This window comes from Girardinichthys multiradiatus, chromosome 7, assembly GCF_021462225.1.
Source record: "Girardinichthys multiradiatus isolate DD_20200921_A chromosome 7, DD_fGirMul_XY1, whole genome shotgun sequence".
Taxonomy (NCBI): domain Eukaryota; kingdom Metazoa; phylum Chordata; class Actinopteri; order Cyprinodontiformes; family Goodeidae; genus Girardinichthys; species Girardinichthys multiradiatus.
In genome coordinates this window covers 11,476,968-11,494,653 of record NC_061800.1, presented here as the reverse complement: position 1 = coordinate 11,494,653, position 17,686 = coordinate 11,476,968, and the positions used below count along the sequence as shown (strand labels likewise).

Here is a 17,686-nt window from a genome sequence, read left to right as displayed (position 1 = left end):
ACGTATGGCCATGGTGTGACGTCTGAATTCGCGGCGCCACCACGGCCACGCCCTTTTATGAAAACTCATTGTGCTTCAATCGAAGTTAGACCCACTAGTTATCTGTCTTGTGACACACTTTCAAGTTGATTGGGTCAAGAGGGTCAGAGAGGCAACTTTCCAAGTGAAAAAAGTGACTTCCTGTTTTGAGGGGGCGTGGCTTTGATGATGTCAGCATATGACCCCATAGGATTGTCGGGAACCCAAAGGTCCTCCTTGCTGCCAACTTTGGTGTGATTTGGAATTTTTTTGGGAAAGTTATTGCAATTTTTCACTTTTGGCGCGAACGCCAAGTTCGTGCCCCGGCCACGCCCCCTAAACATGGCCAAAAACTCACGATTTTGATAACTTTTAATCCTCCATGCCTTATCTGCATATTGACCAAATATGAAGCCGATAGCTGAAAATCCCTAGGAGGAGTACGTTAAAGTTCGAGGTGAGTAAAAGTTAAAAACGGGCAAAAATCGGCCTTTAATCCAAAATGGCCGACTTCCTGTGCATTTTAGGACATAACCCCAAGAGACTTTTTTTCTTGGTTGTAGGAGTTCTAGCATTGTGCCGAATTTCAGATCTGTACGACTTACGGTTCGGCCTATCTCACGTTTGGGGGCGTGGCTAAGTGGTTTGGCAACGCCCACCGACGATGACATTAAGGATCAAGAATTTCACGCGGGGGACAATTTTGGGTGAAGTTTGGTGAGTTTTGGTGCATGGCAAAGTCCCCATATTGCCCCGCAAAGAGGCAGCGGAAAAAACAAAGAATAATAAGAATTCGAGCGATTACAATAGGCCCTTTTTTTCCTGCTCGGGCCTAATAATAACTAGAAACCTGCAAGCAGCTTTGAAGGCCCTCACACCCCTTAGCGCAACTCGGGCTGTTGAGCAACCGCAGGAGCCTGGCATCACCTCATACACGCCACCGACGATGACACCGCTTCACTTCAACACGTCGTCACTAAGTGGTACTGTGAGCAACATGTCATATGATCTTCGGTCATGCAGAGTTTTGGTCTGGCAAAATGCATTCAAAATTTCGAGTACATCGGACCTTCCAGAAGGACGCTGCAGTCGCTTGTTTGTTTGTGGGCGGGGCTAAAACAAAATCATCAATTGACTGTGTCAAAATGTCCATCATTAACTCATGATTATGTATACTACATTTCAAGTGGATCCGATGATGAATGAGGGAGATATAGCCCTTGAAGTGTCCTAGTGGGCGCTGTTGATCCAGATTTAAATGTAATCCAAGAGAGCTGTTTGGGGGCTGACAAAGATCAAGCATATTCAGTTTGGAGTGATTCGGACCATGCATGTGTAATTTAAAGCCAAACGTATGGCTGTGGCGTGACATCAGAATTTGCCATCATAGCCACACCCTCCAGCTACAGCAGTAAGTACTGGCGACTGTCTAAGACCATGATGTTATCTGTTACTTGGGACAGTTTGACATTGATTAGGTGAAGAACATCAAACATTGAGTTTGTAAAGGAAAACGTGATACTTCCTGTTCTCAGGGGGCGGGGCTTCGATGATGTCAGCATCTGATCAGTGAATATTGTTGAGGCCTAGAGGCAGATGAATCCCAGAAGGTTTCATTTCTCTGTGACTTTCCTTGTAGGAGCTATATCAATGTAGTGTTTTATGGCGAGTAGTCATATTTTGAGGCATGGCCACGCCCACACGCTTTCATGTATCAAAAAGGTTTTGATAACTTTTGATCCCCAATCCATTAAGAGTATACTGAGTGATTTTCAAATTTCTAAGTCAAAATCTGTAAGAGGAGTTTGTTCAGATATGCGGGTTAGAAACGCCCAAAAAATTGTAAAAATGGCAACTTCAATCCAAAATGGCCGACTTCCTGTTGGGTTTGGACCAATGCTCCAAGAGAGTTTTTTGTAGGTCCTGAGAAGTTACAGATGTGTACCAAATTTCAGATTCCTCGGTCAAAGCATGGCTTGGGGCTGATTTTTTGAAATTTTCTAGGGGGCGCTGTTGACGAATTAGGCCACGCCCACCAAATATGTCATCAGATTTCTGTTGGGGACTGGACAAGGTTAAATCACATTGAATTTGGTGCAGATGAGATGATGTATGTGGAAATTAGAGGCAAACGTATGGCTATGGCGTGACGTCTGAGTTTGCTGCGCCGCCATGGCCACGCCCTTTTATGAAAACTCACTGTGCTTCAATCGAAGTTAGACCCACTAGTTATCTGTCTTGTGACACAGTTTGAAGTTGATTGGGTCAATAGGGTCTGAGAGGCACCTTTCCAAGTGAAAAAAGTGACTTCCTGTTCTGAGGGGGCGTGGCTTTGATGATGTCAGTATATGACCCCATAGGATTGTCGCGAACGCGATGGCCCTCCTTCATGCCAGTTTTGGTGTGATTTGGAATTTATTTGGGAAAGTTATTGCAATTTTTCCCTTTCGGCGCGAACGCCAAGTTCGTGCCCCGGCCACGCCCCCTAAACATGGCCAAAAACTCACGATTTTGATAACTTTTAATCCCCCATGCCTTATCTGCAAATTGACCAAATATGAAGCCGATAGCTGAAAATCCCTAGGAGGAGTACGTTAAAGTTCGAGGTGAGTAAAAGTGAAAAACGGGCAAAAATCGGCCTTTGACCCAAAATGGCCGACTTCCTGTGCATTTTAGGGCATACCCCCAAGAGACTTTTTTTCTTGGTTGTAGGAGTTCTAGCATTGTGCCGAATTTCAGATCTGTACGACTTACGGTTTGGCCTATCTCACGTTTGGGGGCGTGGCTAAGTGGTTTGGGCACGCCCACTGACGACGACATTAAAGAACAAAAATTTCATGCGGGGGACACTTTGGGTAAAATTTGGTGAGTTTTGGGATATGGCAAAGTCCCCATATTGCGCCGCCAAAAGTCCCCAGAAGAATAATAACTAGAAACCTGCAAGCAGCTTTGAAGGCCCTCGCACCCCTCAGCGCAACTCGGGCTGTTGAGCGACCGCAGGAGCCTGGCACCACCTCATACACGCCACCAACGATGACACCGCTTCACTTCAACACGTGATCACTAAGTGGTACTGTGAGCAACATGTCATATGATCTTCGGTCATGCAGAGTTTCAGTGTGGCAAAAAGCATTCAAAATTTAGAGTAAATCGGACCTTCCAGAAGGACGCTGCAGTCGCTTGTTTGTTTGTGGGCGGGGCTAAAACAAAATCATCAATTGACTGTGTCAAAATGTTCATCATTAACTCATGATCATGTATACTACATTTGAAGTGGATCCGATGATGAATGAGGGAGATATAGCCCTTGAAGTGCCCTAGGGGGCGCTGTTGATCCAGATTTAAATGTAATCCAATAGAGCTGTTTGGGGGCTGACAAATATCAAGCATATTCAGTTTGGAGTGATTCGGACCATGCATGTGTAATTTAGAGCCAAACATATGGCTGTGGCGTGACATCAGAATTCGCCACGCCATCATAGCCACACCCTCCAGCTACAGCAGTAAGTACTGGCGACAGTCTAAGACCATCATGTTATCTGTTACTTGGGACAGTTTGACATTGATTAGGTGAAGATCATCAAACATTGAGTCTGTAAAGGAAAACGTGATACTTCCTGTTCTCAGGGGGCGGGGCTTCGATGATGTCAGCATCTGATCAGTGAATATTGTTGAGGCCTAGAGGCAGATGAATCCCAGAAGGTTTCATTTGTCTGTGACTTTCCTTGTAGGAGCTATATCAATTTAGTGTTTTATGGTGAGAAGTCATATTTTGATGCGTGGCCACGTCCACACGCTTTCATGTATCAACAAGGTTTTGATAACTTTTGATCCCCAATCCCTTAAGAGTATACTGAGTGATTTTCAAGTCTCTAAGTCAAAAGCTGTAGGAGGAGTTTGCTCAGATATGCGGGCTAAGAACGCCCAAAAGAGGGTCAAAATGGCAACTTCAATCCAAAATGGCCGACTTCTGTGGTGTTTGGACCAATGCTCCAATAGACTTTTTTGTAGGTCTTGAGAAGTTACATATGTGTACCAAATTTCAGAATTCTCGGTCAAAGCATGGCTTGGGGCTGATTTTTTGAAATTTTCTAGGGGGCGCTGTTGACGAATTAGGCCACGCCCACCAAATATGTCATCAGATTTCTGTTGGGGACTGGACAAGGTTCAATCACATGGAATTTGGTGCAGATCAAATGATGTATGTGGAAATTAAAGCCAACCGTATGGCCATGGCGTGACGTCCTACTTTGCAGCACCACCCTTGCCACGCCCTTTTATGAAACCTCACTGTGCTTCAAACGAAGTTAGACCCACTAGTTATCTGTCTTCTGACACAGATTCAAGTTGATTGGGTCAAGTGGGTCATAGAGGCACCTTTCCAAGTGAAAAAAGTGACTTCCGGTTCTGAGGGGGCGTGGCTTTGATGATGTCAGCATATGACCCCATAGGATCGTCGGGAAGCCGAAGGCCCTCCTTCCTGCCAAATTTGGTGTGATTTGTATTTTTTTTGGGAAAGTTATTGCAATTTTTCACTTTCGGCACGAACGCCAAGTTCGTGCCCCGGCCACGCCCCCTAAAAATGGCCAAAAACTCACGATTTTGATAACTTTTAATCACCCATCCCTTAACTGCATATAGGCCAAATATGAAGTCGATAGCTCAAAATCCCTAGGAGGAGTTTGTTTAAGTTCGAGGTGAGTAAAAGTGAAAAACGGGCAAAAATCGGCCTTTGACCCAAAATGGCCAACTTCCTTTGCATTTTAGGGCATACCCCCAAGATACTTTTTTTCTTGTTTTGAGGAGTTCTAGCATTGTGCCAAATTTCAGATCTCTACGACTAACGGTTCGGGCTATCTCACATTTGGGCGCGTGGCTAAGTGGTTTGGCCACGCCCACTGATGACGACATTAAGGATCAAGAATTTCACGCGGGGGACAATTTTGGGTGAAGTTTGGTGAGTTTTGGGGTATGGCAAAGTCCCCATATTGCCCCGCAAAGAGGCAACGGAATAATAATAAGAATTTGAGCGATTACAATAGGCCTTCGCAGCTGCTTTGCTGCTCGGGCCTAATAATAATGAAAAGACAGTACAAATACAATAGGGTTCCATGCTCCATTGGGAGCAGGTGAACGGCCTTACATGGCCTTCGCTTGCTCCCGCAAGCTTGGAACCATAAAGACTAGAACTGCAAGCAGCACTGACAGGCTCAAAACTGTTCTTGTTGGGAACCACAGCCATGGATTTCAACATCAAACTCCGGTACGAACTCTTCCGGAACTTTTCAAAATAAAGTGCATTAACCTTCTTCCGGCACAGCAGGGGGCAGACTCAGACAGCAGGCATCCAGCACCTAGGTCAGAGTCTCCCCTTCCTAAATTTAGTCAAAGTGTTCAACTTACTTCCACAGACCTTAACAAAAGTGTTGGAAGTCAGATGGTCTCCAGTGGTTTCCTGTCAAATCCCATTGCAGTGACCAACCACAAAGATGATCGAGTGCCGGACTCAGCGTGCACAAGTGGCCCAATTCGGTGGGAGGAGCACCCTTCCAGCCTGATCGGCACCCCTCTCCTTTCTGACTCTGTGTCGACCCCTAGGGGCCAGGAGAGACGCACATGGCTCTCAGGTGACTCAATCCAACCTCACCCACCACCACTAGCACGAGTCCATTCATTAGAAAGCTCTCATTTAAATCATGAGAAAACTTGTTTTCTTCCACCATTTCATGAACCTAACTAACGTGACTTCTCAGATGGACGTGGTCCACCTTGGGAGCATGGTGTCCGTTTCAAACATTTTGAATTCCTTGCTAGAGACCTAGAAGTTTTTGATCCAGGTAGCCAGGAGGCAAATATTGATGCCTACCTGCTTGAGGTTGAACATTGTCTTCTTGACTTGCGTTTTCCTACTGATCGTGAGAAGCTGAGGCTTATTTGGAAAACAACAGGTAAGAGTGTTCATGTGTTCATAAAAACTCTTCCTCCCGAAATTAGTGACAGCTATCCAGCTCTCTGCCAGGCTCTTAGAGAAGAGTACTATGTTTACAGAGATGAAGCCGCTGCCACTATTGATGCTTTGGCAGTTTTGCAAAAACAAGATGAACCTCCCCGAGAATATTTCCACCGTTTAAAGACTGCTTATTTTCAGGGATGTTATGCTCCAGGTCTTGAAGAAGACCACGCTTTTAAGTCGTAATGTCTTCACAACCTCCACGTTAGCGTGCAGTATGAAGTGACCATGCATTGCATAAAAGAGAATCTCTCTATGCAGGAGACTCGTAGATATGCTCAGCTTGTGATAACTGGCGCCAGCCACAACCCAAACCACCAGTTAAAAGACAAACACCTTTTCAGAATCAGAATCAGAATCAGCTTTATTGCCAAGTTCGTACATACAAACAAGGAATTTGACTCCGGTACACTTTGCTCTTTGGTTTTGTTTTTGTATTACAGAATATACATATTTACAATGTACAATATACACATATATAATAAAAAGGGGCATTTGCAACATCTGTATGCTGTTGTTTGGTATTAAATGTTCAACAGAGAAACAGCCTGGGGGAAGAAACTGTCTCTGTGGCGGCTGGTTTTAGTAAACAGTGCTCTGTAGCGGCAGCCTGAAGGTAAAGCTCTGAATAGTTTATGTGTAGGGTGTGTGGGGTCTGCAGAGATTTTAGCAGCTCTTTTCCTGACCCTAGACCTGTATAAGTCCTGGATGGAGGGAAGGTCAGCCCTGATTATTCTCTCTGCATTCCTGATTATTCGTTGCAGTGTGCACCTGTCCTGTTTTGTGGATGAGCCAAACCACACTGAGATGGATAAAGACAGGACAGATTGAATGATGGTAGTGTAGAAGATGACCAGCAGCTCCTGTGGAAGGTTGAACTTCTTGAGTTGCCTCGGGAAGTACAGTCTCTGCTGGGCCTTCTTTCGAACAGTGTCTATGTGTGAAGACCATCTCAGGTCCTCAGAGATGGTGGTTTCTAAGAACCTGAAATGGTCCATGGCCAATACAGTGTTGTTGAGGATGGTGAGGGGGTGTATGGGGGTGGTGTTCTCCGAAGGTCCACCACCATTTCCACAGTCTTGAGTGGGTTGAGTTCAAGGTAGTTCTGACTGCACCAGTGTACCAGCCGATCCACCTGCTGTCTGTATGCAGACTCATCACCGTCCTGGATCAGTCCAATGACAGTGGTGTCATCTGCAAACTTAAGGAGTTTCACGGACGGGTCCGCTGAGGTGCAGTCATTTGTGTACAGAGAGAAGAGGAGTGGGGATAGAACACACCCCTGGGGGGCACCAGTACTTATTGATCTGGATTGGGAGAAGATGCTCCCCAGCCTCACCTGCTGCTGTCGGTCCATCAGGAAGTTGTTGATCCACTGACAGGTGGAGGCTGGGACGTTGAGCTGGGTGAGCTTCTGGTGGAGGATGTCTGGTATGATGGTGTTGAAGGCCGAGCTGAAGTCTACAAACAGGATCCTGGTGTACGTCCCTGGACGGTCGAGATGTTGCAGGATGAAGTGTAGACCTAAGTTAACAGCATCATCTGCCGACCTGTTTGCTCGATAAGCAAATTGTGAGGGGTCCAGCAGGGGGCCTGTGATGTCTTTCAGGTGCTTCAACACCAGCCGCTCAAAGGATTTCATGACCACAGACATCAGGGCTACAGGCCTGTAGTCATTTAATCCTACAATGGTGGGTTTCTTAGGAACCAGGATGATGGTGGATCGTTTGAGGCAGGAGGGGACCTCACACTTCTCCAGTGATTTGTTGAAGATCCTTGTGAAGATTGGAGCGAGTTGATTTGCACAGGCTTTCAGACGTTATCAGGTCCTCCAGCTTTCTTTGTTTTCATGCGCTGAAAGAGCCTGTTGACATCTTCCTCTGAGATCTTTAGTGCAGGCAGAGGATCTGAAGGTAGGGGGTTGGTTACTTTATGGGAGGAATTTGTTCCTGAATGGGATTTGGAGGGGATGATTTGAGGTGTGAATGGCTTCTTGTCATGTCTGCAGTAGAAGCCATTCAGACGGTTGACCAGGAGACGACTCTGTTCAGGATGGGTGGTGGGGCTCCTATAGGCAGTCAGGTTTCTCAGACCAGTCCTTACAGTTGAAGAGTCACCAGTAGAAAGGCTGTTCTTAAGCTTCTCACTTTCACAGTGCAACATCGAACTGTAAGGTTGGTGGTAAAGAGTGGAGCCACTTCAAAGATGTCATCACAAAGGAGGAGTTTGAGATGATCTGCAGGTGTGTTATAACTGAGATAAAGGCGTTCCTAAAAGACATGGCAAGCCGTTGCAGTCCAGAATCAATCCTGTAAAATCTATCAAACAAGGTATGAAGATGGTAAATAATTTCCAACACCCTATATTCTGTTTTAATCGTTTTCTTTTTTATGGTTTTGAACTAGAGAAATTATTAAGGTTTTAAAAGCAGTATTATTATGGTGTGAAAATTATTGCAACTCCGGTGCGAACTCTTGTGGAACTTTTCAAACTAAAGTGCATTAACCTTCTTCCGGCACAGCCAGGAAACGGGATAACTGCGGACTTCCTGTGACGCCACTACCCAAATAAAAGCACAGCTGTTGCTACATCCGCTCTCTTTCCCCACGGCCTTCGAGAGGGACCGGTCAGGAGAGGCCCAGTGCGCTAATGTCTCTTTCGCTGATGTCTCTTTGCTGGCAAACAGACATAAACTCTTCAACTGGATCCAAGGAAGCCATACGATCATCGATCATATGCAAAGATAAGTACGAATGAAATACTGTCTGTGTATCCGGGATCTTCATTCATGAACGGGGAAATTAAGGTGTAAAAGTTGTTTACTTTTTCCTCTGAGGCCTGTGAAGCAAATTGTCGCAGAGAAGTTCCCTACAGAGACGCACGGTCTCTATGAAGCCATTGTGGTCTACATTGTGGTGACTCGGGGTTCGACTATGACCATTGTGGTCTCCAAAACAAAAGCAGAAATAAGATTTAAAAGGACTAAAATAGCAGAGTTTCATCCTCTTAATTTATAAAGTGCTTTACAAGCCCAAGGGAAACCAAAGTGCTGTATATGTAAAAAGAAAAAAACGGTTTACCCCGGTGGATGAGAGGGTCGCATCCCTGTGCCTTCGGGTTGGGGACAGGTCTCTGACTGTCGTTTCGGCCAACGGGCCAAGCGGTAGTGCGGAGTACCCGGCCTTCTTGGCGTCCATGTCAGGGGTGCTGGATAGTGCCCCTCCCAGGGACTCCATTATTCTGCTGGGGGACTTCAACGACCACGTGGGAAACGACAGTGACACCTGGAGGAATGGCCTCTCTGACCTGAATCCGAGTGGTGTTTTGTTACTGGACTTCTGTGCTAGTCATGGATTGTCCATAATGAACACCATGTTCAAACATAAGGGTGTCCATCAGTGCACTTGAGGGTGTGTTCCAACTACAGGGGGGATTGCACTCCTCAGCCTCCCTGGTAAGGCCTACGCCAGGATATTGGAGAGGAGAGTCCGGCCGATAGTCGAACCTCGGCTTCAGGAGGAGCAGTGTGGTTTTCTTCCCGGCCGTGGAACACTGGACCAGCTCTATACCCTCTACAGGGTACTCGAGGGTTCATGGGAGTTTGCCCAACCGGTTCACATGTGTTTTGTGGACCTGGGGAAGGCATTTGACTGTGTCCCTCATGATGGCCTGTGGGGGGTGTTCCAGTAGTATGGAGTCGGGAGCCCTTTAGTAGGGGCCATCCGATCTCTGTACAAGTGGAGCAGGAGTTTGGTTCGCATTGCCGGCTCTAAGTCGGACCTTTTTTCCAGTGGATGTTGGACTCCGGCAGGGCTGCCCATCGTCACCGATCCTGTTCATAACTTTTATGGACAGGATTTCTAGATGCAGCCAAGGGCCGGAGGGGGTCTGGTTTGGGGACCAGAGGATTTTGTGTGAAGCGGCTGGGATGAGGATCAGCTCCTCCAAGTCCGAGGCCATGGTTCTTGACCGGAAAAGGGTGGCTTGTCCTCTTCAGGTTGGAGGGGAGTTCCTGTCTCAAGTGGAGGAGTTTAAGTATCTCGGGGTCTTGTTCACAAGCGAGGGAAGAATGGAGCGGGAGATCGACAGACGGATCGGTGCGGCTGCCGTAGTAATGCAGGCGCTGTGCCTGTCCGTTGTAGTGAAGAGAGAACTGAGCCGAAAAGCGAAGCTCTCGATTTACCGGTCAGTCAACGTTCCTACCCTCACCTATGGCCATGAACTTCGGGTCATGACCGAAAGAACGAGATCCCGGATACAAGCGGCTGAAATGAGTTTCCTCCGTTGGGTGGCCGGGCACTCCCTTAGAGATAGGGTGAGGAGCTCGGCCATCCGGGAGGGGCTCGGAGTAGAGCCGCTGCTCCTCCACATCGAGAGGAGCCAGTTGAGGTGGCTCGGGCATCTATACCGGATGCCTCCTGGACGCCTTCCTCGGGAGGTGTTCCAGGCACGTCCCACCAGGAGGAGGCCCAGGGGACGGCCCTGGACACGCTGGACGGACTATGTCTCTCGGCTGGCCTGGGAGCGCCTTTGGCTCTCCCCGGAGGAGCTGGAGAAGGTGTCTGGGGAGAGGGATGTCTGGGTGTCTCTGCTGAGCCTGCTGCCCTCGCGACCCAGTCCCGAATAAGCGGAAGACAACGAGTATGAGTACAACAACGAGTACGAAAAGGAAAATAAAATAACAACAATATAAAACCTATAAGCAATAACATACAAGGTTAAAAATATAAGCAATACAAGGAGCAATAAAAAGCATAGAAGAAACAAGGACCGGCCTAATGGTCATGCTCTCTGAAACTAAAAGCCAATTTAAAAAGATGAGTTTGTTTAAGATTTAAAATCATCTTCCAGCAGACCTTACAGAATGAGGGACACAGTTCCATAGCCTAGAACCTGTGGCTGAAATTCCTCTGTCTCTTCTGGTCACGAGCCGAGTCCTGGGAACAACTAAAAGCTTCTAGTGTGGAGATCTTAGAGTTTCAATGGGAATATGAGGATTAAAAACTTGATAACCTAAGCCACTCTAAAAGACTTATCAAAAGGAAAGTTTTAGGTCTACTTTTAAAATAATGACTAAAACTGGAGTTGGTTCCACAGGATAGGAACCTGATAAATAAAAGATCTGCCTCCCATTCTACTTTTAGAGACTCTAGGAATCACCAGTAAACCTGCAGTTTGAGAACGAAGTGCTCTGTTAGGAATATATGGAACAATCAGATCTCTGATGTATGATGGAGCTTGATCATTAAGGGTTTTATATGTGAGAAGGAGAATTTTAAACCGTATTCTGGTTTTAAAAGGGAGCCAATGAAGGGAAGCTAAAATAGAAGAAAAATTGTATCTCTTTTAAATTTTCATCAAAGCTTATGCTGCAGTGCTTTGGATCAGCTGGAGGCTTTTAACTGCATTTTGTGCACTTTCTGATGGTAGAGAATTACAGTAGTCCAGCCTTGAAATAACAAATGCATGGACTAGTTTCTTGGTGTTACTCCTGGACAGGATGATTCTAATTTTGGAAATATCCCGGAGGTAAAAGAAGGAAATCCTAGAAGCCTGTTTAATATCCAATTTAAATGATATGTCCCAGACAAAAATAACTCCAAAGTTTTTTACTTTATTACCGCTTGCCAGTTTAGTGCCATCCACATTAATTGATTGACTAAGCAGTTTCTTTTTAAAAGAGTCCAGTGCAAAGATGACAACTTCTGTCTTGTCTGAATTTAGAAGCAGAAAATGTAAAGTCATGCAAGTATTTGTGTTCAAGACATGCCTGTGGTTGGTCTAAATTGTTGGATTTATCAGGATTTTTGGATGAATAAAGCTGAGTAATATCAGCATAGGAGTGGAAATTGTTATTGTTGTTGTTTGTCACACTCACATATGTAAGCACAAGGTCCAGAGTATGAAGACAAAAGTGGGTAGGTTTGTGGATGTTTTGAGCAAAGCCAGTTGAGTCTAAGATAGCATTAAAGGCTATATTTAGGCTATCACTTTCCATGTCAACTTGAATGTTAAAATGTATTACTATAAGACCTTTTTGGTATTTAAAACTAAATCAGATAATCAGAACAGATTTAAAAAATGAGAGTAAGGGTTAGGAGTTGTTTTAGTGCTTTGCAGTTTGGATGAGGAAAACTAAGGGCTAAATATTTAAAATAATTGAAGCACTTTATTGGACTGGGACTAATCAATAAATCAGACTGAAAAATAGTTGCAACTCTTCCTACTCACCCAGTATTTTGAGGTATGTGAAAATTTTAATAATTTGAAGGATTTGGCTGATTTATTCAAACATAATTCTTTTGCTACAACTAGGTTTCTAAGAGACGAAATAAATGCATCTGATTATCTCAAATCAAGTCATTACCCAACAAAGTTTTTGTAGAGAGAGTTTATGTTCAGTAACCCACATTGTTTTTTTCTTTTCAGTCGGAGTTGTGTTTATTTTTATGAGATTTGTATGGTCTGCTCCTTTTAGATTAGTTTTTAATCTATTCAATTATGAGAGAGCGCAAGAGACTCTCTTAAATAGGGTAATGAGTGGGTAATAGTACAGAAGCTGCAGAGAGAAATGTTAATCCTGGACTCTGCTTCCTGTTCTGGAACCTGGATTTTCAGAGTTTCGGAGAATTAATAATTCGGCCAGATTCCTACAATGAAGAGCAGGTCCATCTGAATGTTGTTTTTTCGGATCAGAACAGGTTTTCCCCAAAATGTTCACCAATTATCAGTGTAGCCCACATTGTTTTCAGGACACCACCTAGACAGCCAGCGGATGAATGACAGCATGCGGCTAAACATGTCGTCACAGGTCAGATCAGGGAGGGGACCAGAGAAAATCATATTGTAGTCCAACATTGTTTGGCAGACAATGTTGCCAAAACAATGGCAATGTTTTGGCAACATTGTGTTTGTACACTGAAGCGACACCAAATTTAGAGACCTCTTCTAGACGTAACCATGTTTTATTACTGCCAGTGTAAATAACAATCTTACTGTATCTTCTGGGGAACTGCTACAGGGAGCTAATTTGCTGATTTTTCAACAGCACGGAGCCAGGCCTCCAATTCCAACACAACACCCTCCCCTCCAAAGCTACAAAAATTATACATTTATTACATGTACCATTATCAATAAAGAAGGAAGAGGGGTACTGGACATCTGACACAGAGCAGGAAAGAGAAGGAGACTCAGAAAGAGATGGAGCAACAGCAGCAGAGACAGAACGGGTAGCCATAGTAGAGCTGAATCTAATGCTAAGCTAGCGACCACTTACCCCTACAAGAAAAACTTTGTAATACATGCTCAGCTCCCAGCTGAGCGTGCTTGACTCCACTTGTAGGTGGATAAGACTTCCTGATACACAGGAAGCAGCACGTGAAGTAAGGAAAACATGTCTCTGATGCCAGGACCACCAGCACCGGTTCCCCTGTTCTTTCCCCTCTGCTCTTCTCCCTGTACACAACAGCTGTACCTCATGTCACCAGTCTGTTCAGCTCCTGAAGTTTGCAGATGACACCACCCTCATTCGGCTCATCTCTGGGCGGATGAGTCTGCCTACAAGGGGGAAGATTGACCATCTGGTATCCTGGTGCAGCCAGAACAATCTGGAGCTAAAAACTCTGAAAACAGTGGAGATGATCAGGACTTTAGAAAGAGTACAGCCCCCCATCATCCTGTGGACTCCTTTCGCTTCCTGGGCACCATCATCACACAGGATTTCAAGTGAGAGCTGAACATCACCTCCCTCACCAAGAAGGCTAAGCAGAGAATGTACTTCCTGCGGCAGCTGAAGAAGTTCAGCCTGCCATAGACAATGATGGTGCACTTCTTCTGTGCCATCACTGAGTCCAGCCTCTACTCCTCCATCACCATCTGGTATGCTGCTGCTGCCACCATCAGGGACAAGGGCAGGCTGCAGCGTATCATTCGCTCTGCAGAGAGGGTGTTTGGCTACAGTCTTCCTTGTCTTCAGGAACTGCATGTCTCCAGGACTCTGAGGCGAGCAGGAAAGATTGCAGATGACCCCTCCAACCCTGGACACAAACTGTTCGAGACATTCCCGTCTGGCAGGAGGCCGCGGTCCATCAAGACCAAAACCTCTCACCACAAAAACAGCTTCTTTCCGTGTGCAGCTGGCCTCATTAACAAGGCCCTTGTCCTCTACTGACACTTTCCTGTTGCAAATAATAAAAATATCTCTGCATATGTAAATACAATTACATTTAATTTTATATTGTGGTTATTATATATTAGTGTATTGTATTGTATATTTTTAATAAAAAGTTGCACTATTTTTCTCAATTCTCATAACATTCATATAAAACGTGTTTTTTTTTTTTACGTATATATTTCTACATTTATGTACGTCAGATGTATTTTTGTCTATGTGTAGCACCTTTCAACCAAAGCAAATTCCTTGTCTATTTGAAACACTAGTTGGCAATAAAGTGTTTTCTGATTCGAATTCTGAGGGTCCCATACATCATGTGCAGCAACAGAAAATATGTGTTTATTCAAATATGTTAGAATAAGTCAGAAATGTCGCAGGAAAAAGAATTCGGATCAAATAGAAAGCCTGACACACCTAACAATTCAAGAAGTGATACAATACACCTAACCCAATCAGCTAAAAAATGGGGAACAGCTGAGAGAACTGGGGGGAGGTGAATAATGAACAGGAGCAGAGCAGGAAAGACTGCAAGCAGCGGCCCTCACAGCTTAATGTCCCTCGACCTGTGTAGGATCTGGCATTGCTGCCTTCTTGCCACTGTTGAGCCCACTACTCCATTCTGCACGTTACCACTAGGTGGTACTATGAGCAACCTTTCATACTATTTTTGGTCATGTCGACTTCTGCTCTGGCGAGAGGCGTTGGAAATTTGGCCAAAATACAACGTTCTTGATGAAAGCTGTGCTGACCTGTTTGGTGGCGATATATTAATTAAAACTTCCTGTTATGCTTTGAAATGTCATCTAAAAAAATTATGCCTTATCAGAGGAAGTATGAAAGTTCTGGAGACTGTCAAGGAAGGTTAATCAGCTAAGAAACCTGTCATTTGGTTGTCAGTCGGCAGGACTAAAGTGATGTCATCAACTGACAACATGTTCAGCATTCGGCCACGATGATGCAGAGAACATTTGGTGTGGATACGACGATGTATGAGGGAGATAAAGCATTTAAAATTTACTAGTGGTCGCTGTTGATCCAAATTACAATGTGATCCCATAGAGCTGTTTAGGGGTTGACAAAGATCAACCATATTCAGTGTGGAGTAAATTGGACCATCATGTGTGTTTTAGACCCAAGTGTATGCAAACGGCGAGGCATAAAATTGACCGATCTGCCAGCCCCACACTATGGAGCCAACAGGGACCGTTCAGAGTAGAATTCAACATCATCTTGTACTGTGTAATTAGACACCTTGAAGGTTGTATGAAGGTTGTATGAGTGAGAGTTTAAGGACGCCGTCCAACAGTGAAACATATGACTGCCTATTGTAAGTGGGAAGGTTAATCAGCTAAGAAACCTGTCATTTGGTGGTCAGTGGGCAGGGCTAAAGTGATGTCCGCAATTGACCGTGCCAACATTCGTCCTCCATGATGCATGCAAAATTTGGTGTGGATCTGATGATGTATGAGGGAGATCAAGATGATTTCCTAGGGGGCGTCGTTGATCCAAATTCCAATGTAATTGAATAGAGCTGTTTGTGAGTTGACAAAGAACAAACATATTCAGTTTGGAGTAAATTGGACCGTTCTTGTGTAATTTAGAGCCAAGCGTAAGGCCGTGGCGTGAGGTTCAGACTTTGCCACGCCACCATGGCCAAACCTACCAGTCAAAACCTTTCAGTACTGGAGACCAACTTAGACCATCATGTTGTGTCACTGGGGTCAGTTTTATGTTGATTAGGTGAAGGGTATCAAATATGGACCATCCAAAGTGAAACATTACACTTCCTGTTCTCAGACGGGTAGGGCTGTGATGATGTCACCATTCAACCATTGAATATTGTTCAGGGGCCAATGTAGATCAGTCCCAGAAGGTTTTACGTTTATGTGCCCTTCATGGAAGGAGCTATAACAGTTTAATTTTTTTTTAGGTTAGGTCACGTCTACACACTTTGATGCAGAAAAAAGCTTTTGATAATAACTTGAAGCTAAACTGAGGCCTGGCCCCGCCCCTCCAACATGCTCAAAAGTACAGGATTTTGAAATATTTTAATCCCCCGCACCTTGTATTCATTATTTTTTATTTGAGACATAGCCACTCATAATTATCATTGTACTTTTTTTTTTTAACGATTCCACATGAAATACTACATGAACAAACAAAACCTTTCCATCAAAAGCCAAAAATGACATCAACTTAAAAAAAAGTTACGTTCCTCTAGGATGATAGAACAACTGTCTTAGGTGTTTAGAAATTTCTTTCATTTTCAGTCCATATATGATTGGATTGAAAAGAGGATTATAGATTATTATTTGCAGTTTTATTAAAAAGCGTACAATCTTTGAAATATCAGATTCCAGTCTAACAATAATCATTTCATAAGTAAGCAAACAAGAATAGTTGATTAAAACCAGCAGGTGAGGTAAACATGTTTGTGCAGCTTTTTTTCTGACTTCCCCACAACTTCTATAGGCTATTCTAAGTATCATTGTGTAAGTGAATAGTACGAAAAGCATTGGAAAAAGACTAATATTGAAAAGGGCCACTAAGCCAAGTATCATTGTTGCTCTTGACGCCACACAGAGAAGATAATTCAGAGAATTGTTGCAGAAAATGCCTTTCAAAGTGAAGCTACAGAGTTTTAAATCAACAAATATAATGATGATTATAGCAATATGACAAGCAGGTACAAGCCAACCTAAGACCAGGAAAATACTCACTTTAGTTTTTCTCATAATAGTTGGATATTGCAGAGGTTTACATATGGACACATATCTGTCATAAGACATGGCTGCCAAAAGCAAGAATTCAGAACCACTTAAAGAATAATATAGAAAACTCTGGAAGAGACACACATTATAAGTTATAATCTGTTTTTCAGATAAAAAGTCTATCAAAAGCTTTGGGTAGATCGCAGTGCTGAAAAGCATGGAGTTCATTAACAAAGCAGCAATAAAAATATACATAGGCTCATGGAGGTTCTTGTGAATCACAATCATACTAACAACTGTAGTATTGCTGGACAGGATCGAAACATAACTTGTAAACATGATAAGAAAGTAAACATATCTGTATTTTTCAACCTCTACATGACCATCAAAAGTGATGTATGTTGCATTCATTTTAGTAAGCAAGGTAATTATAAAAACAGAAATGAATAAATGAAATAGGAAGTGATTTTAAGGTGCTACGCGTGAGAAAAAAGTCTTAAAAGAAGTCTACCTCTCCTTCGCACAGACACCAGTCAGGTCAGAAAGTGTTTGAGACAAAGTATTTAAAGAGACTTCTTTATCCACCATGGATTTCAGAGATTATTCCTTGTAGAGATGTTGGCATGCTAACAACTTCTGATAAGTTCAAAGAAAGGTTGGGAAATTGTGGCCCATTGTGCATCAACATTGATTTTACATTAAAGTTTGCAATTCAAGAATGACAAAAAAGTTTATTTATATTTATTGTAAGGGATGCACTAGTGCCACTAGTTA

General features: G+C 44.0%; 1 protein-coding gene across 1 annotated transcript; it reads right to left on the bottom strand.

The window, feature by feature from the left end:
* Positions 1-16,408: 16,408 nt before the first annotated feature.
* On the bottom strand, positions 16,409-17,350 carry LOC124871405 (olfactory receptor 4D9-like; the record flags this gene model as incomplete). The annotated part of the gene is made up of 1 exon (XM_047370673.1): positions 16,409-17,350. A coding segment is annotated over one exon (942 nt), but the record flags the coding sequence as incomplete, so codon positions are not given.
* Between the last annotated feature and the right edge of the window lie 336 nt (positions 17,351-17,686).